Source organism: Hesperophylax consimilis, chromosome 2 (assembly GCF_061612785.1).
Source record: "Hesperophylax consimilis isolate HC1 chromosome 2, BYU_Hcon_1.0, whole genome shotgun sequence".
NCBI lineage: Eukaryota > Metazoa > Arthropoda > Insecta > Trichoptera > Limnephilidae > Hesperophylax > Hesperophylax consimilis.
The window spans coordinates 36,341,317-36,366,555 of record NC_142837.1 but is presented as its reverse complement, the minus strand read 5'-3'; the positions used below and the strand labels follow the sequence as shown (position 1 = coordinate 36,366,555).

General features: G+C 34.1%; 1 protein-coding gene across 1 annotated transcript in view; it reads left to right on the top strand.

The window, feature by feature from the left end:
- Positions 1-18,731, top strand: part of nAChRalpha1 (nicotinic acetylcholine receptor alpha1) — a 136,913-nt gene extending 118,182 nt beyond the window's left edge. The window contains exons 6-7 of the mRNA XM_089642541.1: positions 15,792-16,709; positions 17,160-18,731. Of these exons, the coding sequence (XP_089498667.1) occupies positions 15,792-16,709; positions 17,160-17,372 (1,131 nt within the window). The 3' untranslated portion in view covers positions 17,373-18,731. The remainder of the gene's footprint in view (positions 1-15,791; positions 16,710-17,159) is intronic.
- The last annotated feature ends 6,508 nt before the right edge of the window (positions 18,732-25,239 follow it).

The window sequence follows — 25,239 nt, the reverse complement described above, 5'->3', positions numbered from 1 at the left end:
GTATATAATAAAAACGTTTATGGATGCAAGGTATTCGCTAAAAAAATGTAAATTTTCGTACGCGTCTATCGATTTCGTCGGACTCGGTTGGTTGCTACAATTTCTTGCCAACATTTATTCTGCCGAACCCAACATCTTTTTACGATTAAAAAATAGATCTACGAGTAAAATCAGACAGTATACCGGCGATAAAACAGTCTTTCCAGGTAATAATATCATTGATATTAGTGTATGATCTCACCCGTAAATGATACTAGATTAGTCTTAGATAATCTTGTTACGGTTAAAAAATAGACCTACAAGTTAAATCAGATAGTATATCGGCTATAAAACAGTATTTTCAGGTTAAAATATCTTTGATATTAGTGTGTGAGCTCACCCATGAGCTGGATGAGCTCACCCACAGATGGTATTGGATTAGACTTAGAATAGTATGATAATAAGTTAGGTGAGACCTCAAGGTCAGGGTCCAGATTATTCAAACCGCCTGCTAATTAAGACATCAATCTTTCACAAAGTATTTTGTTTGTTAAAGCCGGAGTTTTTTAATTAGAAAGCTTGTGAGAAAACCCCGGATAAGTATTTGTAAATATATTTCTCATAATCTTTTGATAATCGTGTTCATACTTTATGTAAACAGTGTAAATTATATATGAATTTGGTTTCTTATTTTTTTTGCCTTGATACTCTTGGCAAAACTTGATCTTTAAAAATATTTTAGAAAAAGGAAAATATGGCGAGATGCCCAATTTCACTCACTGTTGCCTTTGAATTTTTTTCTTGAGATAAAAACAAGAAAAGTTCTCATTATTCGTGGGCGTTGGGGCATAAATAAAAGAAATAGCTATTTGAGAGAGATTTACATGTAATGACTCACAAAATAAAGAGAGGTTCGAAGATTCGTTAAAGTTAACACTTCAGTCCCGGACTGATAAAATCTATATAATATATCTACTATAAAAATAATACATTTCTTCAAGTAGTTATGAGAATTGCGAGAATTAGAGATACAAATATGAAATAACGAACCTTATTGGTAACGTGATTAGTCACCAATAAGGTTCGTTCTTTCCTAGTTGTATCTCTTTCACTCATTATTTTATTTTCTTATATACATATAAGTCTCCGTAATTATCTTTAGTTAATATAATAAGCCCTGACGAAGCTTGAGATAAGCGATACCCGGTTTGCTGTCATTATTAATTCAAATAAAAAGTGGTGTATTACAAAGTGTGTTTTTTTCATTTAATATATAAAAAAAAAATTTTTTTTAGCACGAGGAAAACATTGGAAATAAGGAACTCCAGTCCCCTTTTTACTATCAAATACATATTTACTGTCATAATTATTTTAATTTTTCGGTTCTCACAAAATCGCACAAAATAAGACGTGATGTATGACGTCACTAGTCACCAGACGCCAGTCTCAAAAAGCCTAGGGTTTTTTTTCAACCAGCGCTGTACGGGAATCAGAATTTTTATTGTCAAGATCACCCGCTTTTAACATTGAAGAAATCTAGGTAAAGTGTGAGCATCTCGTTACTAATTTTATTGTATTGAACCAAATTGCTAACATACATCCACGACCGCACCTGACAAACAATTTACCGATGTTTAAAAACTTGCACGACTACGAAATAAAACACATTGTAGACCATAGATATATTACTTACGTAGACTGGTTGTGATGTCGAATTGTGTCAAAATCAGCAGATTCATTTGTACCTACCAAAAAATACATTACACTAATATATTTTTTGAAGCTACAGTATGTTTTACCGGAGTTCCTTATTGAATATTTTAACTATAATTTTATTTTTCTTTATTCATAACAATATATTTGAATACAGTTTTTTACATGCTTTTAGACTACCACACTAGACACATGTCCGTATTATGGTAGTCGAAATTTGTGTACAATTATATAAATGCAGTACATGATTCATTTGTCAATATATTATTTTGTGAATTGTAATGTATTTGTGAAATAGGTAATTCTTTAACTGAAAATAAGAAAGATATGAAAATAAAGATAAATTAATGAATTATTTTAAAAAGAAATTTTAAACATAATTTAAATGAAAAGAAAAGAAAATTAACTTCAATTTATGATGTGAGGCATTCTTTAAAATAGTTCCTTCCCTTCATAAATAACCAATTCCGAATATATAATATTAGGTAGATTGAATCTTGTAAAAATAAGAAAACAAATAAAAATAAAGTAGGATACAAATAAACATAATAGATATTGTTAGTAATAATAGAAATAAAAATAAGAATAATCGCATCAGCGTAATAAAAACTTTTGTTGAAGTTAATTTAAAGATAAAATTTTTACTCGAGAAATATGAAAAAATAAATTGACTTCCGTGATAGCTACTTTACTATGGATAGATACTAGACACCTAGTGAAATATTTTTCCCCATTAATAATTACAGTCTCTTTGAGAAATATGCTCAAATGGGAGAGAATGCATTAAAAAGTGGTATTTTCTACTACCCAACGGCCAGTTCTTAATGAAATGCAAAGCAAAACGAAGATCCTTTGAGAATTTTCTAGTAAGAAATAATGCCGTTTGCCGGTCCTATATTAAATTTAAATTCAAACCTCCTTGAAGCACTGGCATTCATTATTACCAAAGATATTAGAAGAACATTTAAATAAGCATAAAAAATTTTGAAACCCAGCTTCGTAAATCCATTATTTATCGTTATCCATATTGGATCAAAATAATATTTCTGCAGGGGGTTGACATTTAAATTATTTTGTACCACAATTAAATTCTGTGTCGGCTAGAATTTTATATAATAATACGACTGTGCTTTGGTAGAACCTTTCAAGTCATATTTTTGAAAATGTTACTTTTCAATGGTTTCATATTGAATAGTCCTCAAAATATAACGTGGTAAAATATTTTTTGCTGAGGCATTTGTAAACAAATAATAAATGTTTTTTTTCAAAAAAATCATGGATGAAATTGCTCTACAGTCAAATCTCTCATAATTATATGAAGAATTCAATATTTTACCTCAAAATTTTAATAAACAAATAACCAAAATCATGTAAACATCAAGATTCTTAGTTAGTTTTACGTATTTGTAAATATAAGTTTTCATCTTCTCCTGTAAAGTTTTTGTTTTGTGACTTGAAGGGTTTTACCAAACCGCAGTCGAATTACTACGTGAAGTAAAAGTCATCACTGTATCTAAAGATGCTGTCATTTTTGCAAATGACGACTTATCATTAGGACTTTTTCGTGAAACAGAAGCAGAATAAGGATTTCCAATAAAAAATATTATGGCTTAAAAATACACACATATTCATACAGATCGGGTTCATTTTTTATGTAGAATGTATAAATTGTAATTTAAAAATCCGACTGAAACACCATCACATTAAACCACCATGGTTGGTTGGTACGACTTAGTACGTTGATGCAACTCAGTCTACAAATCAACAGTTTTGTAGGTAGTTATATTGAGCAAATGAAACTCTGATGTATTTTTGCACTTTGGTAGAATACAATAACAGTTAAGTAGTGATGAGAGGGTAATATTTTATCCTGTTTTTTTATATTAAAAACTGTCAAATTCAAGATGCAGCACTACGTAGTAATGCAAATGTTTGTGTTTTTGATATTTAAATATCATCGCTTGGAAATACTGCAATTTGAACACATCTTGGCCTTTGAAAAAATGTACTTTTAAAAGTTTTTTTAAACACAGTAAAAAATTTTAAGGCCTCTATAATAAAGTGCTTTAAAGATCAAAAACTCATACAGTTGGGTGCTAAAAGTATTGCCTGTATCTATGGTACCCAGTAAAAATACCGGGTATTTTCATGCGATACTTGGTACTTGTGACAAATCTCCAAAATACCGGGTTCCAAAATATTCACAAGTATTTTATAATGGGATAAATTATTTTTCAAAAGTACTTTTACCAGGTATTTTTGATAGGTATTTTAGTGGGTACTTTTAATAGGTATTTTTGATGATTTCCGATGGGTATTTTTGATGGGTATTTTTGAAGATTTTCGATTGGTATTTTTGATGGATGAATTATTGTGGGGAATCACATATGAATTTTTGTTTTTGGGGAAATTTTTTTCTCAGAAGTTCTGTAACAGCCCCCACCCCCCCATCATGGATTTTAAATATTTTGTGGAAGTACACATCTGAAATTTATTTGTGGGGAGTTATGTTTCACATAAATTCTCTAAAAACCCCCCCTCCCCATGGATTTCGAATAATTAATGGGGGAATCAAGCTTAAGTAGAAAATTTGTGGGGAATATGTGGGTAGAATTTATGTGAGTGCAGTTTAGAAATATTCTTATTCTGAATCAATCCTCAGGTCGGTATTAAATACTTTTGAGTATTTTTTCACCGGTTTTTTTACCAGGTATTTCTTTGTACCTGTTCTCATTTTACCAAGTAACGAAAAGTACTCACAGGACCCACCTCTAACCTGTACCCCTACGACAGGTCAGGTAAACCTTCTGCGGTGAAGAGTGTGAAGACATGGTGAAGGACACTAGCATGACACCAGCAAATAGCAATTTTGAAGCTTGTGTGATCGGTATGTGAGCTGGAAACTAAAGTGGCGTCATCTCGCCGAAGAGTTAAAGAGGCTGTCACATACTATGTTGGGCGCAATAAAGTCACAGGTAGTTATGGTGAGCTAGGTGTAGAGCATGATTATCTTGTTCAAAGAGATTGTTGGGAGTGAATTCATGAATAAAATAACTCACTTGCTCTCAAACAACACAATATGGGAATTTAATCAGATTGAAGTACAAGAGTGTAACTAAAATATTTGTGACTACAATATAAGCAAGAGAGAGAGTGCAAATCATTTTAGATGAATTTATGTTAACGTAAGCAATTTATGGAGATAGTGCTGCGATAGTTATCTTGGATCTCGTTCTCTCAGTTTCAGGTTGCCTCCGAAAATTAATCCGCAGCTTCCTCATGTGTGAGTCTAAAGGATCAGGATCTTGTAGTTTTGGAATTCATCCGAACTACGCTGGTTCGGAGTAGCGATGTCCTCGTTCCTCATACAGATGCGAACCCAAAGAGATTAGAATTAAAATTCATGTGAAGAAAGTATCTTGATTCATGTCTTCCCAGTATAACTTGCTCCGCTCGCCTTTAAAGAACTTTCTTGAATGAGCCTGGTTAACTCGTACAAAGATATTGCAGATAGATGATCTATCATTGCGCTTGGACGTTTGGGAGCCTTCGGCGAAACTCCGGTCAGAGTTATGTGACGATTGGGTAGTAACTCACATGTTACAAGGCATTGGCGAGCGTCGTTCACGTTTCGGATAAATTTCAATACCGTAGTAAGCAACCACGCTCTGCGCGTATAGATAATTGCTGTTCCAGGGTGACGTTTCGCAATGAGCGGTGTGGAATTTGCTCGCACCACGTGACTTATTACACGTAATACAAAGAACGAAAATTCTTGCCGGTTGATTTTAACCGAATTCAAGTAACAATATGGTATCATTTTTTTTACTGAATTTGCTTTGATTTTCGGTGATATTGTTATCAGTAGATAATTATTGACCTAAATTTTGAGAGTGCGTTGCTCCAACGCTCCTTATGGCTTGCCGCCACTGTTTTTGAACCTATTTTTGGTTCTATGAAACGGCAAATCAAATTCGTTGGAAAATGACCGTAAAATATATAAATATTTGTGCCCAAGCCCCAAACACTGAAAAAAAACATTTTTATCATGTTTTTTCTTTCATAAATCAAAACAAGTGGAATTTGAACTTTATCGCCATCTAGAATAAGGTGTGTTATTGTTAGCGGCCTTAAGAATAAAAAACGTCTCTACTCTAGACGCCGCCATACAAAATACAGCGTCTGTTGAAATAAAACATAGGTTTTTGTGAATGATGACGTCACACAGACTACCACAGATTTGATGCGATTTCGTGAGACCAGAAATTTAAAACATTGAAAATTATTTTAACTTTTAAAACTAACTATAACAGTTCAAAAATTTATTATTATATCAACCAATTGTTTTTATTTACAAACAAAGCCTTCGAAAGGAAATCGAATGATGACATTTGAGCCACCTTTTATCCTTAAACCATTACAGAAAACTATAATAAAAGATTACGTCCTTGACATGACACCCGAAAATGATTTAATTGCCTTATCTTAATCCTTGGAATAGTGTGATTTTATATTTCAAGTCATACAAATGTAAGTAATTAGTAGAGTCTTATAGTAAGCAGTGAGTAAAATATTTTGTTTTCCTAAAAAATGGAGATAAGGATGCATATTATGTTTGAGTTCAGAGTACATAGGTACTTTAAAACTCATCAAAACCCTAGTACCAAAATAGATCCACCTATAATAAGGCGATGCACTACGTCGTGTAATATTTTGAATCGAGCCGCCATCAATAACACTCCTTACGTAGATGGCGATAAGGCTTAAATTCCTGCTTAACATCATCCAGCTCTTTTGATTTAGGCAAGAAAAAAAGATGGCCAAAAAGTGCCTTTTATTTTATTTTGTGGATGTTCAGTCATAAATATTTAAATGTTTTCCGATCATTTTATAAATTACTTAATTTGCCATATTATACAATAAAAACATAACCAAAAATGGGTTCGTAAGTAGGAAATTTTTAACTTAAAAGCAGTTTTCATAGGCTTTATAAATTATTTTTTTCTGAGCTTATAAAAAGAATTATATAAAGAAATACTCGATTATTTCAAAGGCCAAGATGTATTATACTCTCGGTATTTATTTAAAGCATCTGAAACATTTCTACGCGACCAAATTTTCAAATTAAAAACACATGATTTTGCATTACTACGAAGTGCATCGCAAGCTTAAATCCGACAGAAAAATGGTATTTAATGTTCTTATGATAATCATGAATTCCCTTGTTGACAGCCCTGCATAGTTACAAACTGATTTCATTTTATGTTCCTAATAGTGTCACGCGCACTAAAAATAAGTTTAACCTCAACAATAATGTCAATACCAAATTATTAATAAACTCTATTATACCACGCATATACCGCTAATGTAACCGATATGCAGAAGTTGCAGATAAGAATAAGAACTTACAAAAAATGATGTTACATATTTTTGTAAGCTTTGTTTTCTGTGGTCTCATTATAAAGATCATTTAATATTAACAATATTAGTAAGTATATGTATACTTTTTGAAATGAAAATAATTAATTATAAACATACTTGTACCGTAAATAAATAAGTAGATGTATTTGCAGTCCGACTTCTTGGGGAGCAAAACCCTCCGAACCGGAAACAAAGGTTCTGTTGTTCTTGAAAATGAAAAAACTTTTCCTCTTATCAGCGCATTAATAGTGAAGGGTTGTAGTTATTTTAACCATAGACAATCATATTTTAGTAGAAAAATCGTTGCTTAAAATAAATAGTTTTCCTTTACTTAACTCCAACTTCATTTATATTACATTTTGGGGTTTCTTTACAGATCATGTGTAGGTACGTTCAAATCAAGGATAATCAAAAGATGTTTTATAACTCCATCTTACAAAAAAGAGTCTATACGCCTCCGTGGTTGAAGGGTAAGGCTCTCGACTAGCAGTCCGGAGGTTGTGGGTTCAAATCCCAACATTCCCAAGTAAAATTAATTTAATTATCGAAGAAAGCAAACACTTAGAAGCTTGAAATTATATAAATGAATTATTTTTTTACTTTGTTTTAAACCACTTTATTTTAGTTATATTTGAGTTTTGAGTTATTTGAGCATATTTCCATTGTCCTGAAGAAGGTTGAGTTCAATTGAAACCGGTTGACGTATATAACTCAAGTAAAGTGGTTTAAAACAAATATTAAAAAAAGCATTTAATATTTTATTTGTTTAATTGGTGTTATTTCATAACTTATTCATTTTGAATAATAAATAGTTTATTCGCTGCATGCTCCAGATTCGAAGATACTTTCAGTAAAGCCTTGGTGTAAGACCACTATTCAGCATTTAAAAGTTTCTTGAAAATACATTGTTTGATGACTAGATCTGAATAGCCAGGTACTTCCCCACCTTCCTTTTACACATCTCCTTCCCCTCCCTACTACCTTCAGCCTCACAACATATCCAAATTGCTGATGCCATTGCCTCATTGGCTCCAGACGGTCGGGTAATTAGTTATCTAAATTTATATATTTAGTTCACTATTGCCCCAGAAGGCATATATTCAGTGTTTTCCAATAAGAGGTGTCAATTTGATATTCAATCGTAAAAGATCAATGGTTTCGTTGCTTGTGTGGCACGTAGCACCGTCTTGTTGAAAGTAAACGTTGTTCAGATCAATACCATCCAATTCCGGCCAAAAAAAATCATTAATCATCTCTCGATAGCGCAATCCACTCACCGTAACTGTTGCTCCAGCCTCATTTTCGAAAAAGTAAGGTCTATTGACTACGCCGGACCATAAACTGCACCAAACAGTCACACGTTGAGAATAGAGAAGCTTTTCAACAATAACTCATGGGTTTTCCTAGCCCCAGATGCGACAATTTTGCTTGTTGAGGAAGACACCGGGGTGAAAAAGGGCCTCATCACTCAAGATGATTTGAATTTGATTCACTCAAGTGAATTTTAATAATTTCAATGCGTTGTTGAAGCGTGTATCGTTCCATTTTTATTAGTGACGTAGTTTTTACTTGTCAAATGTTAAAAATGACAACTTTAAAAGTAACATCTACTGAAATAGCGGGCTATTCAAAATAACACCTCTTATTGGAAAACCCTTTATGTAATCGTATTTTAATAGTGGCTGAAGTTGTAATTTAGCCTAAGTGCATTTTAAACTAAAAAAAATTTTGCCTTAACAAATGTAATCTACAAACTCTTTTTTTATCGAGATTTACAACAAAGGCTCTAAAACATTTTCTTGTCGTGAGTTGTATTGTTTTTATTTTTTTTGTATTATTTGCGAGAGATTAATAAAGGCCGAACACAATAGCTCATTGTCTCTGCGTGTGTATTCCCGTTTATTGTACACTTTTCAAATCTCAGTGAGATTTTAATCCCTTAAAATAAAATGTAATTGCGAAACGGAAAAATAATGAAGAGATGGCGAAAAATACAATAATTTTTGGACGATTTGATTTTGTTGTTGACGTTATTCGAGATAACTTCCGACATTGCAAGAGTAATTCAACAAACAACTCTCAAATTAAAATACTTTGTTTGTTTATCAAAGTTAATCTTTTCTAAGATTCTTCTTTTTTTAAGATATTTACGAGTAGTTCTGGAAAAAAAAAAAGAGTTTCGAAAGTATTGGTACGAGTTGTACGTAATAAGAATGCTAACAAGATGAAACAGAACATCATAAAATAATACAGGGTTTTCCAATAAGAGGTGTTATTTTGAATAGCCCGCTATTTCAGTAAATGTTACTTTTAAAGCTGTCATTTTTTGACATTTGACAAATAAAAACTACGCCATTAATACAAATGAAACAATACACGCTTCAACGACGCATTGGAATTATTAAAATTCACTTGAGTGAATCAAATCCAAATCATCTTGAGTGATGAGGCCCATTTCCACCTCGGTGGCTTCGTCAACAAGCAAAATTGTCGCATTTGGGGCTCGGAAAACCCAAGAGTTATTGTTGAAAAGCCTCTCTTTCTTCAACGTGTGACTGTTTGGTGCGGTTTATGGTCCGGCGGAGTCATTAGACCTTACTTTTTCGAAAATGAGGCTGGAGCAACAGTTACGGTGAATGGATCGCTATTGAGAGATGATTAATGATTTTTTATGGCCGGAATTGGGTGATATTAACCTGGACAACGTCTACTTTCAACAAAACGGCGCTACGTGCCACACGAGCAACTAAACCATAGATATTTTACGATTGAATATCAAAATAACAACTCTTATTGGAAAACCTTGTATTTGGGTTAGTTTAGGTTAGGTCATCGTTTCTTAACCTGTGGGTCGCGACCCCCAGGGAGGTCGCGATCAGGTATAGAGGGGTCGCAGTCTGCATTCTTTTGATGAATGAATTTGGAGATATAATCAAGTGTAACATTTACCTGCTTCCTAATAACCTAATAAATTAAGATGTGATAATTAATTAATGAATGCGACAGTTGAGTTTTTTTTTCACTTAAAGGGTTTTCTGTACCGTCTCGGAACAGACGATGTCTAGTGAGACGGGTAACTTACCTACCAACATTGTCGAAAAACTTTTTTTTAATACAACAAACGACCGGTTTGCGGGCAAACTATATATTTTAAATATAACAAGAACCTCAATACTAACTACTCTATGTGTTAACCAATTCCAAGAATTCATCAACTTGCAAACAAATACTGTAAACTTATTGATATATTTGGTGTTAATAACTTTGTGAGTTTCAAAAGGCATCTAATTTCAGACCCATTTGCTATTTATTAACTTGTATTATTTATTAGCTTTAAAAAAAGGTCTTGTCTTCATACTTTGATTTACTTTACCATATTATTTTCTAATTACCTTATGAGTAAATTATATTTAGCTATTTTATCCATGTACATGTTATACTTGCATACATATACTGTCAACGTACTATGTAAAAGCCCGATAGGGCGTTAATAAATAATAAATAAATAAATAATATATACATTTACCATATTTTTTAATTAATACCATTCCTCAAATGAAAAAAAATCATCTTAAAATGGAAACATGAAATTTGCTACCGCTGTTTAAAGCTAATGATTCCACTTATATAAATTTGACATACTATTGCAAGGGATCGCTCAAAACGTTTTTGCAAAATCGGCATTGGCATGATAATAAACGATTTCTGTTTTCAGTTTTTAAATCCTGTTATAAGACGCAAAACGCATCATTGTTTTGGAAATATTGGTTATTATGCTTCCTTATTTATTTGGTCGTGCAAGTCTATCTAAATCTTCCAGTTATAAAGTTTTGTCAGCCTACATTTCAATGAGCTGACTGTGAGCTTTTTTTTATAATATTTGGCTAATTTATTTAGCGCCGTTTTCGCTAGAAATCACCTCAAAGGCAACACATCCATTTAACATTAACAATGTAAAACTTGATAATTTTTTTTATATTTAGGAGGTATCGTAACTTTACTCTATATTATTTTTCTGGCGTTTAAGAGGGTCGCGACGCTAAAAAGGTTGAGAAACGATAGATTAGGTTATGTTAAATTAGGTAGGGTTAGATTTGGTTTGTTTTAAACATAAAATAGAACGAAATATCGGAGTATGCTATTTATACCAATGAATTTATTTGAAAATTAGAAAAAACTGATTTATTTAGTTGTAGAATATTTAGATCACATATTTTTTGGTTGTCCCTCTCTAAACAAATATCCTCTCTTCTATCAAGCCTTATCTAAAATTGCCTCCCCTCCATTCAACATCTCATCTCTTCTAAGTCTGAACTCGACTCCAATTTTCATTATAATTTTGAAATTTGCCTATTTAAATAAAATTAATATTTAAATTCACCTTTCATTTCTCAATAATTTTATATGATGGCCAAAAACACCCTTGAAGGGTGAAAGCCAGAAATAATAAGAAAAAAAAACTGTGATTCCTGAGGCGTATGTGTAATAGAATCATATCTGATCGTGTGAAAAATGTAGAAATTTGCAAAGAATGCAAATTTGAATGACATAAGACGCCCATGGAAGACATGGCACGATCAAGTAAAAGAGAAACTTGAGTCGGGTCGTAATAGACGGCCGGCATAGTCCAGTGGTAACGCATTGGACTGCCATTCCGAAGGTCGCGGGTTCGAACCCGGCGTGCGCAAATAAATTTTATTTGATCAATTTGTGTTATTTCACAATTAATTAATTAAAATAATATATAGTATATTTGCGGCACGTTCCAGAGTGGAAGATACTACCAGTATCGCCCTGGTGTAAGACCACCATTCAGAATTGAAACGTTGCTCCAAATGGCTTTAGTCGTGTTTAGTGACTAGATCTGAATAGCCAGGTACTTCCCCACCTTCCTCTTTCACTTCCCCACTTACCTTCAGCCTCACAACATCCCCCAATTGGGGATGCCATAGTCTCACTGGCTCCAGACGGGAGCAGTTGGGACTCTTGTGAGGTATTCACCATAAAAAAATAAAAAAATAAAAATGTTTGCCAAGACCCAGTTGTTTGGCTCTCTACCTACCTTAATTAGTCTATCATAATTTCAGATGAAATTTAAACAGCATCCCTTTGATGTTCATCGCCAACCACTCGATTTCCGGGTACAAGGCGACCCCACTATTTTAGATCCCCCAGCCGAGATGAAGGCGGGATGGGGAGGCTCTATCACCCCTACTAAAATGTCCTCGTAAACCTTCCGAGAAGGTTGAGAAGTAATTCCGTCACCCCCGAGGTCGGAGCCAATATTTATATTTGTCGAAACTTCGAAAATGCTATTTAATATTGATGGTGGACGGCTCCTTCGGCGAACTCTGAATTCTAACATCTCTGCCCAATAGTAATTCATTAAATAAAGGGATTGCGACAGATATATCCGATTTTCATCTCGGTAATGCTAGTAGAAATGTTTTTTTTTGTATTGTGAGAATAATTCTAATGACATGCAGGTAAGAGAAGAAAGTGATTTTCATTTATTTAGGTTGGTAGGTACCCACTCAGTAATGATTATAATTTATTTAGGATGGTAGGTACCCACTCAGTGATGATTGTAATTTATTTAGGTTGGTAGGTACCCACTTATTAATGATTACAATTTATTTAGATGGATAGGTACCCATTAAGTAATGATTATAATTTATTTAGGTTGGTAGGTACCCACTTATTAATGATTACAATTTATTTAGATGGATAGGTACCCATTAAGTAATGATTATAATTTATTTAGGTTGGTAGGTACCCACTTATTAATGATTACAATTTATTTAGATGGATAGGTACCCATTAAGTAATGATTATAATTTATTTAGGTTGGTAGGTACCCACTTATTAATGATTACAATTTATTTAGATGGATAGGTACCCATTAAGTAATGATTATAATTTATTTAGGTTGGTAGGTGCCCACTTATTAATGATAACAATTTATTTAGATGGATAGGTAACCATTAAGTAATGATTATAATTTATTTACGTTGGTAGGTATCCACTCAGTAATGATCTAAATTTGATTAAAAAAATAATTTTACAATCTAAAATGCAGTACTTTTCTAAGAAAGTCCCCATAATATCTGGATGATAGTTATTTATTTAATATTAACGGTATAAATAATGTACCATAAGCAATAATTCCTCGTCACAATATACAAACATTTTCAAAAACAAGAAATATATATTTTTAAATACCAAATAACTGTGGTATTTGATCGTAAAATGACGACATAAAGTATTAAATTAATTCAAGCTCGAGAAATAAAATTAAAACAAATGGTTCGCTACGTTTGGTGACTTAGCACGGGGGCCCGGGTTCATGGGGTGAGGATTGTCTGGGTCTTCGCGGCGGATGCTTTTGCCCGCATGCTGTGTGGCGGGCGGATTTGGAGAGACCGGTTGTGTGGAGATCCTTTTACCTCTCCAACAGATCTCTCTCGACCCATCGCCTTGCATTGCAGTGGAAGGGATTCCAACGTCCGTCACTTCAGGACACACTGACCCCAAATTCGTACCTACCCCTCATACCTTTTTCCTATGTATAACTAAATGTGAATAAATGCTTAAAAAAAAAAAATTTAAAATGTGTTTTAAAAAATGCTCTTTATTTTTCTAAAAATATATTTCAGATGTAGGTTCCTTTCAAAAGAAATTGAATGATAATACGGATTTACTTAATGCCCATCACAAAAATCTTTTTCGCACTAAGAATAAGCCGTTTTTCTGATCGGCTTATTGGATGTAACATGGAATCCAAGTGGGCTTTAAATAGACTTTATGTCCATTTGGATTATTATCTATTCTTTCAACCTTCCTATATATAAATTTTTTTTGAATTTTACACAACTTACTGGTAAACAACCTTGTCTATCAGTTTTGTAAAATTTAAAACACAAAGTAATCATCACGCGGTTTCCCCGCAGTGGTAGGCAGAGACGACGGACCGTAAAACAACTCGGTCTTGGCACATACTCCTTCCTCATCCACACTCATATATCGTCTCATACATACTCTTCTATTATTCTGACTCTTGACCTGGCCCGACTCAAGTATATGATTCACTTGGTAATGCCATGTCTTCCTCCGGCGTCCCCGACTTCTGCTACCATTCACATTTGAATCGTATATTCTTCTTACAATCCTTTCTTCGCTCATTCGCTCTACATGCCCAAACCATCTATGCGTCCATTTCTTGATCTTAATCATTACGCTTACGTCATCCTTGCACTCTTTGCGGATCTGTACATTTCTCAAACGATCATACATGGTTTTGTCATACAGCCTCAGGGATCTCATTTCCACAGCATTCAGTCTACTTTGATCTTTTCTCTGCCAGTTCCATGTCTCACCTCCGTACATAAGGGTAGGTAACAGCACTTCATTGTGGACTGCATGCTTCGCTTCTTTGGATATTTTTTTGTTAGCGCCAACTGCGTTCAGTCGTCCATTAATGGAGTTACCTGCATTTACCCTTCTTTCAATATCTCTGTCAACCTTCTCATCTCTCGTAAACATACTCCATAAATGCACAAATTTAAAACACGTTTTTTAGTAATGCCCTTTGTGTTTTAAAAGTGTACCTTGATTCACACTCCTCTCAATATTGAATGAACCATTTTTGAATAAATTCTCAATGAGTAGAATAGTTTTTTTTTAACTTTTTTTAGATTTTATTCGCAGAATTTGGAAACGGTTTAATATTATGAACAAAATTGGTATTTTTTCTAAATTCTATTGCCCATTTTATTCTGAAGAAAGACGAAACGATTATTGTAATACACTTTCCCATTAAAGTGCGAACCAAATCCGAGAAAACACGAACATATCTCATTCGGTCAATTTACATAATCATGATACAGACAAAGGACACAGGATTGAGGAACGATCTACGATTAGTCAAAAGTTAATCCCGGGTTTAATTACGCTCGCCAAGGCTAGGTGCAAAGGGCGCCCCTTTTATAGACAAACTTGGAATTAACGGAAGGGTAGTTACCGTATTCATTGTCGTCTTCTGCTCCCCGGATTTATTTTGCCAGAGATCTTCTCCTCGGGGCAAAGTCCTAAAAAGTAGAAGTTCGCCCATAAAATTCCGATTGCGATTCGGTAAATTAACATGGTGATTTCATCTTAATAAATTGCTCGTTTTATTCGGGAATAATCCTGCTCGAAGCATTTTATGATGTTCTTGGTAAAATTTTGGGTGTAATCAAATGAATAATACGAAATGAAGTTTGTTTGGAGACTACTTATATTGTGTATTCAAATTGGTTTATAATATTAAGATTCACGAAATGTTATGTGGGGCATAAAACATTAATATAAAAGTCACATTCGTACAGGCTTACAGCAACATCAACGTTTATGTTAATTTCGGTCTATAATTAGTACATCATTTAAAAGCTCAATAGTATCGTCAATATTAAAAATAATGACCCCATTATTAAAGGTGTGCTAACAGAAAAAGCATTCAACTTATTTTTCTTCAGGGATATAGGGTTTTGTGCATTTTAATTTTACAAACTTTCATTTTAGGCAAAAAAAGCGAATACTATTTTCGGCACTTTGCCAGCAACTTGGTATTCAGAAATTGTCATAATATCAGCTACCAGGTGTATTAAAAAAGAACAAAAAGTAATAAAGTTTGTTTGCAGGTGGATCTTCGGCATCTGCAGCAGACGCCAGATTCCGACATCATAGAGCTGGGAATAGACCTCCAGGACTACTACATCTCCGTGGAGTGGGACATCATGCGTGTACCGGCCGTGCGGAATGAAAAATTCTACTCGTGCTGCGAGGAGCCCTACCCCGACATCATCTTTAACCTCACCATCAGAAGGAAGACGCTCTTCTACACCGTCAACCTCATCATTCCCTGCGTGGGGATCTCCTTCCTGTCTGTTCTCGTGTTCTATCTCCCGTCCGACTCGGGGGAGAAGATCTCGCTCTGTATCTCGATTCTGCTGTCGCTCACCGTGTTTTTCCTCTTGTTGGCGGAGATTATTCCGCCCACTTCCCTGACTGTTCCTCTCCTCGGAAAGTACCTGTTGTTTACCATGATGCTCGTGACGTTGTCTGTGGTGGTGACGATCGCAGTCCTGAACGTCAACTTCAGGTCGCCGGTCACGCACAAGATGGCACCGTGGGTGCGGCGGTTTTTTTTAGAACTCTTGCCTACTGCTCTTTGTATAAGAAGGCCCGCTAAGCAGGAGCCGAACGATGACGAAGATAAAGGACTCGAAGGGATTGAAGTGTTTAGTGTACCGCCCGAGGCGGATAAGTTTGTCGCTTACGGTGGAGCGAAGAGGTTCAGTGCGGACTACGACATCCCGGCGTTGCCGACTTCGAGGTTCGAGACGGGGTCTCCCACGGGGCCCCGCTTCGGAGAGCCGCCCTTGCCACTGCCGGGGGCTGATGATGACCTCTTCAGTGCGGGCGGCGTCAGCCCTTGCGGAGACGGAGGGGACGTGAGCCCCGCCTTCGACAAGCCTTACCTAAGGGAGATGGAGAAGACGATAGAAGGCTCCAGATTTATCGCGCAGCATGTCAAAAATAAAGACTCCTTCGAGAGTGTAAGTACAATTTTAATACATACTTTTCGTGTAAAAATGTTCAGTTACACTAACAAATGAAATCACCAACGCTCTTCACCAAACCTAAAACTTTTGTAATTATTATCTAGACCGAGCTTCCTTAACATATTAATCGGACTGTAAATAGTAACCCAAACAAACTTCATAACTAAATAGTAATATTAGTTGATGACATAATTTGTACATAATTCTGACTGGATACTATTATACATACAAGTAAAACCACACACATAGTATGCAGTATTAAAAGTTTGTCTGAGAAATTTCGAAAAGCGAAAAACAAGTCAAAAGCTGTTACCGTGAAATAATTGCAAAGATATCCAATTAATATGAATTTACCTTTTATTTTGTACGAGATGTCTAAAATAGTAGTGTGTGATTTTTATGTGGTTTCCAGTTCAATAATAGCAAGTTTCATTATTGTCCCAGGTTGAAGAAGACTGGAAGTACGTAGCGATGGTCCTAGACAGAATGTTCCTGTACATCTTCACGTTTGTGTGTCTTCTGGGGACAGCGCTGATCATCCTCAGAGCTCCTTCTTTGTACGACACCACCAAACCCATAGACATCCTATACTCCAAGATCGCCAAGAAAAAGCTGGAGCTGCTCAAGATGGGATCCACCTCTGACCCGGCCCTCTGAAATTCGTCTCTCGTCTTTGGCGGGGACTCGCCGCCGAAGACGTTCTGGGAGCTGATAGTCATGTGGTGGGATGGATGATAGACAGAGATCTGGTATTCCTGAAGATAGTTCTCCGAGGCCGTCGATTACACCTCATCACGTCTGGTGTGCATTTGCTGACTGCACCACCGCCGCTCACTTCACATTTCACCAAAAACTGTTAGTGCCGTTGCCTCCACCATTCATCATCTGATGGGGCTTTTGACTCCACATGCATCATGTGCTGGTTTTTTACGCCACATTACATCATCTGCTGGTGTTGTTGATTCAACTTGGCATCAGCTGTTGGGTAGTTTACTACTTTTTCAACATCTGCTAGTGCTGTTGACTCCAACTTTCGTCACGTCCAGTTGTTGTAGACTTCACCGTACCCCTTCTGGGGGAAATATTGACTTCACGCCTCTCCATGCAGTTGGCACCATGCCAAGACTGGTGCTGTTTACTGCGCTTCTCGTCGGGTGTACCAGCGGCACCCTTTAGCACCTCGCGGATGTTGTCGACCGCACCTCTTACGGTGTATCAACGGCACCTCGTGGTTGCTGTCGATGACACATTTTCTTGTCTGGTGCTGTCGGGGGCTTCGACTCGTCACAGGTGTAAGCGTTGGACTTTTGCAGTGGGTGTCGTGCTCAACGGCCAATGGTCACTAACGTCGCGAATCTCAAGATCTCGAAATGTAAATGAAATTCATGAAACTTGTGCATAAAATTGTTATTCGTGTTTTATATAAACGTACCATAGTTAAAATTAATATATACGTGGAAATTTTCGCGACTTGAATTGATGTTTTGTTTTCATATTGTATAAGAACTCTATTAAATCAATTTCGTTTTTTATGAAATGTATTTAATATGTATAAAATTAAATGAAAATTAGCGTTCAACGTGCGTACGAATATACACAGTGGGCGGTAAATTTTATTCCTCGGTAAGACTGTTAAACATATTCTTTAGAAGTGATTTAGCCAACGGTGTAAGCCATTAATGCAACAGTTCGTAGGTGTAACCTTTTTTACAATAAACACACATCAATGGCGATTAAGTGAACGTGCGTACTGTGTACCATTAACATACTAATATTATAATATAAGTCCTTGGCGAGAAGTCATGCATTAAATAGATTTTAAATAAAGACAGCCGTATGAAATTTTTATATGAAATATTACAATATGCTCAAATAGTGTTTTTTCAATCAATTTTAGGTTTACATTGTACAAAATGCAATAGGATTATATGAGATTAGTTAATTAATTAGTGTTTTTACTAATTAACGATTTTTAAAAATACTTTGTCATTCACTTTAATTTTTGCATTCCTATGATATCTAACGTATTACTATTTGTAAAATGTTATTAAAACTCAAAGAAATAAATTCCTAACTGTGCAAAATTTTTCACAATAAATTCCTCGATAATGGTGTTTTTGAGGTTGATATTTCTTAGCGCTACGGAAATTATCGACTTTAAATACACATTTTAACCTGATACAAAATTGTACATTCAAGTCATTATTAATAAACCAACATTATTTGCACTGGTCATGTTTAAAAACATGAACTTTTATTGTTGCATTATATCATGTTTGTGTTCATTTCATTTAATTTTGCTTTTACTGTGTTGTTTTTAATTTTAAGAAGCTCTGTTGATGCTATTTTAAAATTTAATTTTGAAAACCAATTTCCTATTTAATTCTTATCCTCTAAGAAACCTAACTGTAAATCAAAATAAAATAAGGAGCCGCGGTTCTAAATGAAAATCTGTACTTTTTTGGTTGTAGGAAAAAATGTCGCAGTGGAAACATAAATTTAAGATATTTTATATCATAAAATGACAGCTGTACAATCATTGCACTTGAAATTAATCTTCTCACGATATACCCATTATTACAATCATTATTACACCACACTCCATAATCACCATAGTTTTTGTACTATCCTTAATTATTTCACCATAGGTTATGGACACTTCCATCGGTCATCTATTTTATCTAGATTAAGTCCTGGCGGATCACATAGAGTAGGTCATGTGACTGAAACAATTGGGAATTGTACTCACCTGCGTAGTTCAATATATATTCAATGAGCTAGATTAGATTGAACGGCTTCTATTTCACGACAAATTGCCAATTATTACAGCCCTTAACTGAGACAAAGCGTGTTCATTCACAAAGTATAATGTAAAGTACGAACGGTTCTGCCTGCAAGCCTTTTGTTGTCTATGCATATGGCAGGATTATGGCGTGACATAGGAATATTAAAAACTATTCACGCGAATTGAAACTCCGAGTATTTAAGTAAGCAGAAGCTGAATTAAAGTTTTTGGAATAAGTAGAAGTTATTTGATGAAACGTTTATTGCTTTATAAACGTCACTTTATCAATAACAGCAATTCAACACGATAGCGCCACCATCTGGGCAGATTTAAAGTTTTAATCTATCTACCATGACAAAGGCACTATTTTGTCGAACTTTGAAACGTACTCGTATTTGTATAAACAGATGTAACTTTATGTACGTCACTTTTTTGTCTAATAACAATATGCCATTTCATTTACATCCCTTTTTTGTTTTATAACAACATTAATTTAAGTTTACATCACTTTTTTTGTTTTATGACAACATGCCATTTAGTGTGGTTCACAAATTTACCTGCATCAGGGCGTATAATATGATTTTTAAATCTGTTCCTCTGCCCTGATGAAGTTACATACTTTGTGCCGAAAGTGTTTGGCACGATGTTACAAATAACTCATGACTTGCGTTCATTACTTATTATTAAAAACCACTCCAAACATGTTTTGAAACAATCATGCAAGTCAGGGAAGATGTAAATTTTATATCTGCGTGTCTTTTCCGACTAAAGCACGGATGTGCTAAAATCGTGGCATGTTGTTGGCAAAGCTTAGATAAAACTTTTCATTGAATGATGATCTCCAAAGTTACTTAATTGCCAAAAGATATTCGGTTCACACTGTGAGGCGGGAGTTTGAATCAGCGCCAGCGTCCAGAAGTTTATTTGAGTGAGGCTGTTTGTTTGAGTCACATGGCGTATGAAGCCGTTAGTAGTTCGCAGGACACAGCAAGGCACGCCGCGTCCGGGAGATCGCAACGCAACCGCAGAATGCCGACGGGAGGTAGCGTGATGGCTCATCGCTTCCTTCCCAGTTCAACGGCTGCAGAACGAACCCTTTCGAAACCCGCCCTGTCGCGCGATACCTTTAGTAACTTGACAATGGTTAATTATACTATGAATGTAGTGTACAACGTCAGTACAAACACAGTATAATACGTATGACGTACAAACATATTTTTTATTAACCGAGACGTAATTATATTAAAAACTAGTTACTGTATTTAATCGTGTATTATACACAAAATATTCGCCTAAATCGATTTTTGGTGGGTACTATTCATAGGTAGGTCTTGTACATTATAACATTATTGTTGTTGATAAATAAATAAATTATGTATTAGTAAACACTACTTCATATTATAATTATTAAATAATAATTGTATATAGCTTATATTAAGACGGGGTAAACCCCATTTTGTAGAGGACAAAAATACATATTTGTGTTTTTAATGAAAACGTTATAATATTGTGATTCCGATCGGTTTTAGCTGGGGATTTAGAATTTTTCTTCAACACAGGTGGAAAAATTAGATAGATATTCCGACATTGTTATAATTTTATAATATCGAAGCGATTAAGACGAGATATATTTCCCATGTATGCTGGTAACTTAGATGTGTCTTTTTACCGTCTCAGGCATCTATCTTAGATGCTAATAAACAAATACTCATTTAAAACGAATGCGGTTGAAATAATATCAATGGTAACCGTTTTTACTATAAATAAAAAATACAATAATATTTTTTCACAAGAAAACATAGTACAGCACTTAGACAGTTGTCTTAAATAATGTAAATCACATTTTTAGAAGGTTTGCTACAGTTTCATTGTCACTATCATAGAGAAGAGAAACAATGGGAGCTAGGACTAAAGTTTCCCAACTACGAACTACTACGAGCTACGACCAAACTGCACGCATCAGAGCAGCCGGCGCACAGTGGGCTGAAAATCGCCTTCCATAGACATAGAGACTTGAATTTTCAAGGGTCTTTTTTGGCTAGAAATGGATTCTGCTGATTATGCTATGATTAGACTATGCTATAAAATTTCAATTGCTTGTACAAATGAACGAGTTATCATTTTTTTATGAAAAAATTGTATAGCACTGACATTAAAAATGAGGCTATCTCTGGAATCATAAGGTTGGCCCTTATATCCTTACACACAGATATACTTATATTTATTTGTATTTTTTTGACATACTTCGTATTGTGGCGCAACGTGCGATAAACGAGACAAAGCATACTCATATGTAAAGCATTTAAGCATTAAAATTAATCATCAACATAAAAAAGTTTTTTTCACTTTAAAAAAAATTTTTTTTTTTTTTAAATCGCATGTTGCGCCACAATACAAAGTATGACAAAAAATACAAATAAATATTAGTATATCTGTGTATAAGAATATAATGGCCAACCTTATGATTCCAGAGATAGCCTCATTTTTAATGTCAGAGCCATATAATTTTTTCTTAATAATTTTTTTCTTAATTTCTTCTTTTCTTAAAAAAATTATAACTCGTTCATTTGTACAAGCAATTGAAATTTTATAGCATAGTAATGATCAGCACAATCCATTTCTTGCCAAAAAAAATACCCTTGAAAATTCAAGTCTCTATGTCTATGAAATGCGATTTTCAGCCCACTGTGCGGCGGAGCCAATGAAAGTTATGCATTTGGTTAGTTTGTGGTAGAAACAGAGGCGTGGCGTCGCTGTGCCCGAAGTGATTTGCAGTAGCATGGGTGAACAATATTGGCGACAATTTTGTGCTCGAGGTTCTATACTAATAATGGTGCTTGGCCCATCTCCCTGTTTATATTATCTATGATCACTAAAGATACATTAGGAATGGTAGAAGTTTCATAATTTCTTCACTCACCAGCTAACACCAGATGCAAAACAACTGCCAAAATGCCATTAAATATAAAATAAATGTAATAATTTTAGATTTATTAAACATAAGGCTGTTTTTATAATATTCCATTAAACACTCAATTGACGCTTCGTAAGCACTATTTTTCTTCGTTCATTCGTTAATCTATGGATAACTTAATTATTTACGTAAATAAATAATCGTTCAGTAAAATGTTCCTCCCAATTAATTCGCAATAAAAAATAGAATGCAATGTTTGTTTTGTTTTCTCTTTTTTGTGCGCTTTTTTATGGTATCAATGTAGGCACAGGGTTGTTACAAAGGCTGCGAAAAGAAGAGGTTTAAGGTAGAAAATTAAAATAAAAAATTTATCCGTATTTAATTTATTCAGATTGTATGTAAATAGCATCAAATTTATCTGCTCACAGCTTGAAAATTTTATTAATTTATTTACCCTGCCCTCTTTTCAAGGTTCAAAATTATTATTTTTGTGTAAGTTTGGGGATTGACATAACAAATACCAACGATATCATCATCATCCTTTTGAAAAATAAATTCAGTTTTAAAAATCTATCTAAGTTCCGAAACAATTGAGTATAGTTCAACGAGAAGCAGAAAGTTAATATAAAAATGTGAAAAGAAAACAGTCTAAAATTAAAAACATGGACTCATTTTAAAACAATAAAAAAATTAATGGATGGATTAAATGACTCACTATGTTCGAGTGAAACAAGCGAAATAGATTACGTATGTACATTGTAAATTCAACTAAATGTCAAATTAATAAAGAAACTAGTTTTTCATTTTCAGACCATGTTTTTTTATGATCATAAAAATAGTTTTCTACTTTTAGGCTTGTTCCTTGCAACTTCTGTTCAAATAAATGAAATTAACGACTGCCTCATTACGAGTTTGACTATAATATACATTCGGTGTATGGTCAAAACTACGCCATTATTGCCAATCAGCGCCATTTTGTTTTTTTTTTTTGTTTTTACTTGTTTTCAGCTGACAAACAAAACAACAAGACAGTTGCACTTTTCCGTCTCTCACACTTTTTTTAAATGTGAAACGGACGTATAATTATGGATGATCGTGAATTTTCGAGAAAAAATGGCACTAATTGGTAATTTGATGGCAATGTTACATTTCTGTGACGGACGCCGTACCGAATGTATATCACAGTAAAACTCCTCCTTCGCTTGCATAACTCAGTAGTTTGCGTACCTGACTTCTAGTCGGAAGGTTTTGGGTTCGATTCTTTCTGGTAATTTCCTACTTCCTAGAACTACGCTCAATTATATTATGACCTCAACCGCAAAACTTTTCTGAAACTCTAATGTATTTAAATTGATGACGGAATACCACTGTCATTCAAACAGGAATCCACTATAATATTATACAAATTTATCTCTCGACCACTTAGAATAACACGGTTCCATCCAATAATACAAAATGTTCCGCACTCATGCTGCGAAAATTTGGGGAGGTGGGTTATTCATGTTAATCTAAGAAAAACATCCTGATAAAGTTTTGTAAAAAAGGCAATTCGCATTACCAAAAAAAAAAGTTACAAAAATTGTCTAGTGTAATCGTGGCTTTAATTTTGTACGTACACGTCTTTGGATAACAAAATGGCCACCCTTACATTTCAAATATTAAAGAACAGTTAGCCGAGAGCGAATAAATATAAAGGCGTGTTTATACGAACGCTTTGAGAGCCATACAAAAATAAGAATTTAATCATAATTTTATTTTTTATTTGGGTACTAAAAATTTTTTTTAATGAATAATCTCGAGAGTTGAAAATGGTATAAATGTATAAGGAGAAAAATAATTATTTTGTAATTTATTAAAAATCTCTTCTAATTATTGGTAATCCGGTTAAAAATGGGCTTGCAGGCCTTTAACAAATGATTTAACAGTTTTCCTGATAAACTTTTAGTAAATTGCGAATATTCTGAACACGTGTTCCGATATCGTGATAATGTATTCTAAAAGTTCTAAATTTACTAAAAGTGTATCAGGATACCTGTCAATTCATTCGTTAAAAGTCAATAATAATATAGGGTGGTGTGATAATAAACGCATCTTTTTCTCGGTCTTACTATCGCACGACATTGCCATGAAGTTAGAACCTTGTTATTCGAAGGAGTCGAAGTGTCATCAGCCTGTAAAATATTATTGTGTTTTTCAAACAAAAGTAATAATTAACAAAGCTGATTCCAAACAAAAGTTTTTTTTTTTTTTTTTGATATTTTCATTTTCACATTTATAAGGAATAATACAATTTGGTTGTGTCAAAATGATTTAAAGCAATCAATTCTAGCTAACATAATATATATAAATATACATTAATATGTCTATCTATTTGTGTCTGTGTGTTCAATATTGCGGTACAACGAAAATGTGTAGCTAGCATCAATATGTAGAGTAATAATTGCTTGCTTTATTCATTTCGCTATTCTTTCTTTTATTTAAATCACAAATTTTCAACAGTGTTCTTAAAATAAACATGTCTCTTTTGGTTATTAATATTCCAAAATTGTCGGTCGTTAGTGTTTTTCAATTTATTTGTAAATTTTCATCGTTTATCATAACAACCTAAATTTCTTTAGGAATTGTTTCATAGGTTTCCACCTTGAGAGTTCATAATGTTGTTTATACAAATGTCGTTTAAACATCGACAACCTTCTTGAAATTTATTGCAAAAGTAGTAACGGCCGCTTCGACCAACAAATTGAGCGAACGCCAAGTTAAGTGAAAATAAACCCTTAGCGGAAGACTCAATAAATTATTTCGTTCTCTAACCCTTGTCGCTCACC